The 9,101-nt window shown below is 55.4% G+C and overlaps 1 protein-coding gene across 1 annotated transcript; it reads left to right on the forward strand.

The window, feature by feature from the left end:
- Positions 1 to 1,603: 1,603 nt before the first annotated feature.
- On the forward strand, positions 1,604 to 2,755 carry LOC120677827 (blue copper protein-like). The gene is made up of 2 exons (XM_039959033.1): positions 1,604 to 1,857; positions 2,134 to 2,755. The coding sequence occupies exons 1-2, from the start codon at positions 1,604 to 1,606 to the stop codon at positions 2,753 to 2,755; spliced, it is 876 nt and encodes a 291-aa protein (XP_039814967.1).
- The last annotated feature ends 6,346 nt before the right edge of the window (positions 2,756 to 9,101 follow it).

The following is a 9,101-nucleotide window of genomic DNA, read 5'->3' on the forward strand; positions in this document are numbered from 1 at the left end:
AAACAAATGGAAGGGGAAAAGGAGAAGAGAGGGAAGGGGATGGGGAACAGAGAGAGAGAAAGTGCTGGCCGGGAGGGGAAAGAGATAAATCAGGAGGATGTGGAGTCCACCAGGTGGGTCGGTTCGACCGGGAGTTCGGGTGGGTGCGGACGATTATAGTCAATATTAGGGCAGCATTACGGTACCAATCGCTGCCATTGGAACTGTCCAAGGCCGCGTGCCTGTGGAATTCCACATCGTATTCAATGTCCAAAATAACTGAAATTTGTCCATTTCGGTTGGACCGAAAATTTTCCCAAATTGAATCCCAAAACCTTAGACGGAGTAAGCTCGGCCCAACGGTGGTACTTGCAGCGCGGCCAGCGCTCAGTCGAGGTAGCAGCCGGGAAGAAGGGTCGAACCAACCCTACGGTGACCGGCAGGGCCGGGTCTGGGTGACCGCCGGCGCGGGGTGGATCTGGATCGATGGCGCCGGGGTGGTCACCGTCACGAGGGTGGAGGAGCTACAATGGGAGGAGGAGGTGCGGAGCGCGGGGTGTTGGACACCAGGGCCGGGGTGGCCGTTAGTGAGGGGCTGGGTGGCGGCGCGGTGGTAGGGCGCCGGCCGCCTCCCGGAACGTCTCGTGGACACGCACGCGCGAGTTGTTGCACCAACGAGACAGTGAATCATGAGATCTGCCAAGCCCAGCCGTACGTGGCTCACGAGTGCCGACAGCTTTCAGCGAAGCAGGCTTAGGATCGGACTCAGAGCTGTGCGATGGCCGATACTCCCGTACCCAATTCTGAAGCAGGCCGAGGCCGGCCGGTGGTCCGACGACGAAGCTACGCTCCGTTCTTGACGAATGCGACCACGAGGCTGCTGCTGCTTGCCCAGCCCAGCAGCTAGCGACCTCCGCCAGCGGGGCTCGCCGTCGGGATCCTCCGTCTGCCGCGGCCTCGCCTGGCCTGCTGAGCCCTCCGCCATGGCGCCGCCCAGCTCCCGCGCGCGCCTAACTGCCTGACGAGGACTCGAGGACGCCATGGCTCTCTAACTGAAACGCGGCAAATCTCGCCCGCACATCTCCCATCCCACGGTTAAAACCGGCCCAGGGGTGGACGGTATTTGAAATGCCGTCCCCCCGGTCGGCACTTGAAACACCGTCCACCCCCTGTCGTTGCAAGCAGGGCCGCCTCCGCTGCCTTTCCGTTGCTCGCCGGAGCTCCGCCCCGTCGCCGAGGCTTCTCCCGCTCGTTGGCTGCTTCCGGAGTGCGCCGCGACGCGCCTCTCCATCCCCGGCAGGTTCCATCAAGGTCTCTCCTGCCATCCACCCTTTTCCGTCGCAGGAACGCCCTCATGTCGTGCTGGCATGCTGCGCGCCGTAGCTCGCCCCTGGAACAAGCAGCCACGCGACGGCGCCGCTCGGATCATGTGCGTCGCCGACTTCCTCAATTATGCGCGTCAGCGAAGGCCGAGGGCTGGTGCGACGGTCACCACGGCCGGCGTGCCCAGGCCCCATGCGCAGAGGAAACACCGTCCGCCCCTGGTGTGCCGCCTCCAGTGGCTGTCCGTGGCTCGCCGGAGCGCCACCGCCTCGCTCGCTGTGTCTCCTAGATTCTTGACTCCATGCACCCGCTCGCGGCAGCCATCACCGGCGTGCGCTCCTCGCTCGTCTCCATGACCACCGGCCGGGCGTCCGGCCGTCCGCCGAGGGCGGAGGCTACATCCCCAGAAGGTACCATCGTGGTCTCCTGCCATCCACACCCTGCCCGTCGCAAGAACGCCTCCTGCTGCTCGCCGTGGCTCGCAGGAGCGCCGCTCCGTGCCAGCCTTGGCAGCAGCCACGGGAATGGGATGCTCGTGGGCGACGCGCCGTGCCGGTTCTGCCAATCTGCCATATATATGTGGCTGCTTTTGTGTTGAATAGAACTCTGGTTTGTTCCATGATGATGTCCAACCAATTAACCAAATATGAGCAATCAACGCCACGTTTCCTCATGGCTAGTCTGTCGTAAAATGCCACGTTTTTAGTGTTCACTCTGCATTGGCTCTCTTTCCTCACAAGATTCATAGGCGGCGGCGGCGGCGGCAATTGCCAGGCTGTGACTATCATCGAGTTTGAAAAAAACAAATATCATGTTTCTGCATCTCGTCAGGAGGATCCCATATGCTGCACAAGATCGCAGCAGCCACAAACAGCCTTCCTTGCTTGCTTTGTCAACAAGCAGCTGGTCAGCTCATCAGACATCAGCTCATGCCGGCGCGCCGGGGGGCTCCTGGGACCTCCGGACCAACCTCACGGCCTGGGCGTCCTCCATCGCCTTCCGCCCGGGCGACCAGCTCGTGTTCAGCTACGACGCGTCGGCGCACGACGTGGTGGAGGTGACCCGGGACGGGTACCTCTCCTGCTCGGTGCAGCGCCCCGTCTCGGCCGCGCGGATGACCGGCAGCGAAACGATCAGGCTCGACGGCGCCGGGGAGCGCTACTTCATCTGCGGCGCGCCGGGGCACTGCGCCGCCGGGATGAAGCTGCGGGTCCGGGTCAGCGGCGACGCCGCGTGCGCCGGGACGTCGCCGCCGCCGTCGCCGCCCGGCGCGCCGTCGCGCTTCACAATCTGCTACGGCAGCCCGCCGCCGAACACCACGTTCAACGTTGCCCCTCGCGTTAAGCCCGCCGGCGCCAGCGCAGCCCCGGGGTCTTCGGCCAGCCTCAGCTCTGTGGCTGTCACCGTGGTGTCGCTGCTTCTTGTTGGCCTCGTCATTGTCTTGTCTAGCTGATTTTTCTTCTTTCATTCATGCTGCAAGCCAGCAACACAGCCCAGCAATTCTCATGGCAGTGTCGAAATAAATTATTACTAAAAATGTGTGAAACAATTTCTTCCGGTCATTTCCACCTAAAAGTTCAAAATGGTTATAACTGAAACTGATCCATTTTCACTGTGAAAGATCAAAATCGTGACCGGAATCGGCTTCTGTACTCCAGCAAGCCAAACGATCTTGCAAGCGGAACCACAGCGTACCCGTAGTCTCGTATGTTGGTGGAAAGTGCTTCCGGAACGGTTGAACACTACAACAGTGGAGAAAGAGCGCACCAGTCAAAGTGAACAACTCCAAGTCAGAAACGAGGCTTCGCACAGTAAATTGGATTCTCTCTCTGTATTCAATGTGTCCCATCAATGTACAGGGTCGGTTATTTATAGGTGACGGTTCACCTACCACCATCTGTTATTACACCGTAATACCCCCTAACAACTATATTCCCGGGGTACAACCGTATTTTTACATCATTTGGTAAATTACATCTGAGCCTCTTCTGCCCATTGGGCCCATTACAGCCCATTGGGCCCATTACAAGATTCCCTTCGCGGCTTTCGAAGCGCTTACTCTCCGACGCCTTCCCTTCTGGTCTTCGACTTCGCAGCCGGCGCCCTGGTCTTCGCCCTAGGCGCCCTGGTCTTCGCCTCTCCTCGCTTCTCTTCGTCTTCGCCTGTGGCGAACCGGTCTTCGCCGTAGGCGCCTCGGTCTTCGTCACTCTTCGCTTCTCTTCGTCTTCGCCTGTGGCGAATCGGTTTTCGCCGTAGGCGCCTCGGTCTTCGCCCGAAGCTTGAAGCCCTTTGACTGCTCGGCTTGCCGAGCCGGGAGGAGACCTTGTCGTTGCATTCAAATTGCGCGCGGGCCTTCGGTCGATGCCCGAAGGTGGCGCCCCCAACAGTAGCCCCTCTGAGTCATTGCCCATCCTTGGAGGGGCGATGACTTCGACTTCTTCTCCCGAAGCGCCACCCTTCGGACCTCGACCGATCGCTTCGCGGTCCGTCGAGCCTGAGTCTTTTTAGTTCACCTGCTAAGCAACGGACCAGACATCGAGGCGTATTAGTTAATGCATTAAAGAGTTATTCAAAATTAATTTGACTTTTTTCTTTGACGCGTCGCACGAGGCTTCTGGTGCGAAATTCCCACATTGCCCTTCCCCGCACGATCCCTCCGCGAAAATTCTGGAGGGGTAAAACAGATTTTTCACGTCCCCCTCCCCTCCTATATAAGTGGGGGTGCTCGGGCGGGGGATGGTACGCTTTCTTTGCTTTCCGGCGCCGAACTCTCTTTCTTCACTCTGCTTTTGTGCCTCTTCGTCTCAGTTTTAGCTCCTCTCCCATCGTTTGCGCCACGGCGAACTCGCTTGGTCCTGCGATGGCTCCGAAGAAGAGCAAGTTCCCGCCTACCACCTTCTTCGGTCCGACGAAGATGACTCTGGCGATGCTTGGAGAAATGGAGAACCAAGGGGTACTGACTCCTGGCCTTGGACGTGTTCCACCGGAGATGGACACCTACGCGAAGCCAAGATAAGACGAAGTGGTCGTCTTCAATGACTTCTTTCCCGCTGGGCTTCGCTTCCCCCTCGATCCCGCTGTCATCGACATCTTCGCCCGGTACGGCGTCTTCCTACACCACATGACCCCGAACTCTTTCGCCCGCGTCAATCTTTTCATGTGGTTGTCGAAGACCTGCCACCTCGCCCCGACCCCGGAGAACTTTGCTCGGGTGATGCGGGTGCACTACCAGCCGAAGAGCATCTCCGTTCGTGGCTTTGACGGTATCTCAACGAAGATGGAGCCCCAGTACGGGTGCTACACCTCCGCCTTTCAACATACTGCTCCCAGCCCCGTCGGGGCGTCGAAGAATAAGTGGCCGGGGGACAGGTCTTCGTTCTGGTTTTACCACAAGGTTCCCCTCGACCCAGAGATGAAGCACCACCCTTTGGTTGTTCAGAAGCTTGGAAATTTGGGCGACACCCCGAAGGTGGACGTGGCTCGCATCCCTGCGAACGAAGCCTTCATGACCGTCCTTCGTGAGGTGTTGAAAGTGCTCAGCATGCGTGACATAACAGAAGAGTTTGTCGCATGCGGGTGCCTCCCCTCAGAGAGGGTTGGACCATTTCCTCCTGGGCTCCTTCGGAGAGGGAAGTTTATGGGCTTTCGATGCCCAACTTTAGTGAAGTCTTCGGACTTCGAAAAGAACGTAATTTTTTTTGCGAGGACAATAAGAACTTTTGTCTTCGTTTTCAAAAATAGATGTAGCGGAGGTGGAGACCCGCGCTGACGAGATGCTTGGACCAGTGTTCGGCAATGAATATGACTTGCTTCTGTCCAAACTTGCCGGCGCGTGAGGCAACCGGGTGTTTTCTTTCTTCGGGATCGAAGCTCCTCAGCGTGCTGCCGAAACTCTTCTCGCTGTTTAGAAAGAAGGGGGAAAAGCTGGAGGCACCGGTGGCGTCACTGCCACACTTGAGAAGAAAAAACAGAAAAAGGGGGGCTCTGGCCCTGGCGGAGCGAAACGCTCGAAGCTTATAGAGTTCCTAACTTCCTCGCCCCTTCGCAGCGCTGGGGAATCCGAAGACAACGGGGGAAACAGAAATCCCGTCACCGCTTCTTCGCCTCCCATTTTCGCTCGTCCTATCGCGGCCGTCGCTCCACCGCAAAAGCCCTCACTGGCTTTAGAGTACAGCGCCATGGAGCCAGACAGCAATGACGAACTCGTCCAGGAGATCCAATCTGTCCTGGCAACCACGGAGCCTCATGCTAAAAACTCAGCCGCAGCCCCTTCATCTTCGAATTCGTCATCGACGTCTTCGGATTCGTCGTCGTCGTCAAGTGGCGAGGATGTGGAGGGGTCCGGTCCTGGTCCTCAGGGACATGCCACTGCCCCTGAGACGGCCCCGACCGTTGCTGTCGGCAAGGGCGGCTGGGTTCCTGCCGCCGGGTCTTCCAGCCGAAGGCCAGCGATGTTCACCTCGACAGAGAGCAGCGGCTACCACGTAAGCACCTCCGACCCTGTTGAGGTGGCTGCCACTCTCGGGATGCCGGAGGCGAAGCTGATCGGGGACAACATCGTCGGCAGTCTTCGGTTTTCAAGGAGCGATCGGGGGAGGAGATTCCTCACAGAAGCCAGCTCCTCCTTTGGCTTTCCCCTTATCGAGAAGTGCCTGATGTCCACCGGAGTGAGCCAAATTCTTCAAGACGTCGAAGACATCTCCTTAAAGGCCTTCGTCGCTTCGCGCTGCACCTCCCGTCAACTCAAGATTGACAACGAACGAACTTCGCAGTTGGCGAGAATGGAGGAGCGTGTGGTAGCCCTGGAAAAGGAAAAACTGCTCTGGAGGAGGCACTCGCTGCACGTGCTGAGGCGAAGAACCATGCCGAGGCAGCCGAGGCTGCTCACCGGGACGCACTTGCTGCGGAGAAGGCCAAGGAAAATGCTGAAAAAGCTAAAGCTGAAGCCGAAGAGGCCCGGAGGGTTGCTGAAGCTCAACGTGCCCGTGGGAAAGATGTTGTTCAGTGATGGCGCACCGCTATTAGCTCCTTTGTAGATTTGGTGCAAACTGATATTCACGGTCTGCTCGCGAAGTTCGCTATTGACCCTCCGGAGATATCGCAAGAGGAGAACGTCGAAGTGGCGGAGCTCTTCCGCTGGATCCGTGCCTCCTTAGCGATGGCCAGATCTGGCGCGGACTTCAAATGCGAGCTGTCTGCTACGATTGCGGCACGTACTCTTAGTGCTGCCGTCTGCCGTTTGCTTCCAACGGAGAGCAGTGCCTCTTCGACGGGCATCGTGAAGGCTCAGCTGTGACTTCTTCAGGACTCGTGTTTTGAATGGCCTTCGTTGGACTCCTTGCGCCCCGAAGCCCTTTCTGCCCTACCGAAGAATATCGCCAAGAACTTCGCAAAGTACTTCCATGACAAGGGGCGGCTACTTGTCGATGTTGAGCTGGAGCGCATGAAAGATCAGATACCACTTCGCGTTTCTCAAGGTTCACTTTTTGTTACCGTCTTCGCTTATCAACATGCTTGATTTCTCTTAGATTCAAGAGAAGGCAGAAATCTTCCCTCTAGGCTTCCTTGGCGAGGGTGAAGCCGGCAACTTGCACAGCGGCGCTCCCGGTGGCGGCGAAGACGGAGCCCCTGGCCATGGCGAGGGCGAAGATGGCGGGGGGCAAGTGGATGATGCGCCGAAGATCGGCGAGGTGTGATGACTGAAGGCCGAGTGATTTTTGTAGTAGTGTAATATTGAAAACAGAAGTATCACTGTATCTAATGCCTTCGATGTCGGTGCAGGACCCTGCGTTGGCCCCTGCGCGGATCATCGAAGGTATTATTCCTTGGCGCTTGAACCGCAGGAATTTTTATGTTTCTGGTTTAACTTGGGAGAAGTTCCGTGCCCGTCGCCCTTGGCTTTCATTTGATGAGTTTTGGTCTGACCGAGAACGCGTATATGACTATCGGAACGCCGATACAAAACATTTTTTCGCGGAATTCTAGCGCAATTCCGAAGAACACGCAAAAGTTTTGTCTGAGCGCCGGCTTTGCCGTGAAATAAAACGTCTTTTGGGCACCGATAGGCCTTATAAAGCGCCCATGGGCCTTCTAGAGCCGAAGCCGGAGCCTTTTGAAGACATGGTTGCTCCGCATGAATTCATGTATCGTCGCCAAGGGATTTTTTATGAAGGCTCTTCTTAACGATGGGGTGCCCTCGCTTGCAGGGGTTGAATTTGTAGCATTTCTTCGCTGGACAGCCGAAGAAATAATAGATGTTGCGGTCCGCGAAGTCATATCTGACTTGGACCGCCTTATCTTCGACGAACAAATTTCAGATGTAACTTCATGATTTAGTTTTCGTGGAGTCTTCGACTTGGCACGAAGGGAAGAAATTTGTACCTTTCTTCGCTTTTGTGCGAAGTGTACACGTGCGTTTTCTTCGCTATTATTGCGAAGTGTAATTTTTCTTGTAACGCGAACTGTTCTTTTTATATACAAATAAATATATTTATGCTTCCTAGTTTTATTCTTCGACTGTGCAAATTTTTATTTTGCGAAGCGCCACCCCCCCCCCCCCTTTTGCACGGGCGAGAGGATGAAAATCATCGACGCCGCAGTCAAGCGTATGTACGTTTTGCGAAGTGCCACCCCCCCCCCCCCTTTGCTCGACTTGCAGGGGGCGATGAATTTTCATGCGTGAGATTTCGACTTTGGTTCTTTGCTCATCGACTTTCGTGCCCTGGGATCTTCGCTCATGAAGATTTTTTTGTCTTCGAACTTCTGCCTTGGGCTCTTCGCTTGCAAGGACTTTTCTGTCTTAGGATTTTTGCTCATAAGGACTTTTATGTCTTCGAATTTCTGCCTTGGGCTCTTCGCTCGCAACGACTTTTCTGCCTTAGGCTTTTCGCTCATAAGGACTTTTATGTCTTCGAATTTCTGCCTTGGGCTCTTTGCTCGCAAGGATTTTTCTGCCTTAGGCTTTTCGCTCATAAGGACTTTTATGTCTTCGAATTTCTGCCTTGGGCTCTTCGCTCGCAAGTACTTTTCTACCTTAGGCTTTTCGCTCATAAGGGCTTTTATGTCTTCAAATTTCTATCTTGGGCTCTTCGCTCGCAAGGACTTTTCTGCCTTAGGCTTTTCGCTCATAAGGACTTTTATGTCTTCGAATTTATGCCTTGAGCCCTTCGCTCGCAAGGACTTTTCTGTCTTAGGCTTTTTGCTCATAAGGACTTTTATGTCTTTGAATTTCTGTCTTGGGCTCTTCACTCGCAAGGACTTTGTTATTTAGTTGGAAGTAAAACTAAGGGGAGCGAAGCCCCTATCCGGGATTGCGTCCCGTGCTTACTTCTTTCAAGCTTCATCGCTTGTTTTATGCGCCGATGACTCCCCTCTTCGCTTGGCGAAGAGGGATAGACGCTTCGGTGCCTTCACCATATTCTTGTTCCTGAGATGTTTTTCTTTTCGGGGGACCTTGCTTATATTTCACAAGGGGTTACACAGGGTTCCGCCTCATTAAAAACCTCACACCTCCGACGTCCAGAGTGAACGTGCGAAGGCTTCCCCCATGAGGAAAAGAGTACGGTCCCTTCGATACATTGTGCGAATTTCTCGCAAACAAAAAATAAAAAAAATTGCGGAAATAAATACTAAACTGTTGAGCCCCTTTGGTTATTTTTCTCCGCGGGCTCTTACATTGTTCCTACACATAGTACTTTTGCAGTATATCTTTGTTCCATGAGTATGGGTCTTCGACACCTTCCAGTGTGTGAAGTCTGCAAGCTTCTGGTCTCACCATGGAGGCGACAATGAATGGTCCA

The sequence above is a fragment of the Panicum virgatum genome, chromosome 6N (assembly GCF_016808335.1).
Source record: "Panicum virgatum strain AP13 chromosome 6N, P.virgatum_v5, whole genome shotgun sequence".
NCBI lineage: Eukaryota > Viridiplantae > Streptophyta > Magnoliopsida > Poales > Poaceae > Panicum > Panicum virgatum.

Excerpts from the sequence above, each read along its gene's own strand:
- LOC120677827 (XM_039959033.1), top strand. The coding sequence starts at position 1,604 with ATGCACCCGCTCGCGGCAGCCATCACCGGCGTGCGCTCCTCGCTCGTC. Across the intron at positions 1,858-2,133 it reads GTGGGCGACGCGCCGTGCCG|GAGGATCCCATATGCTGCAC; the intron begins GTTCTGCCAATC and ends GCATCTCGTCAG.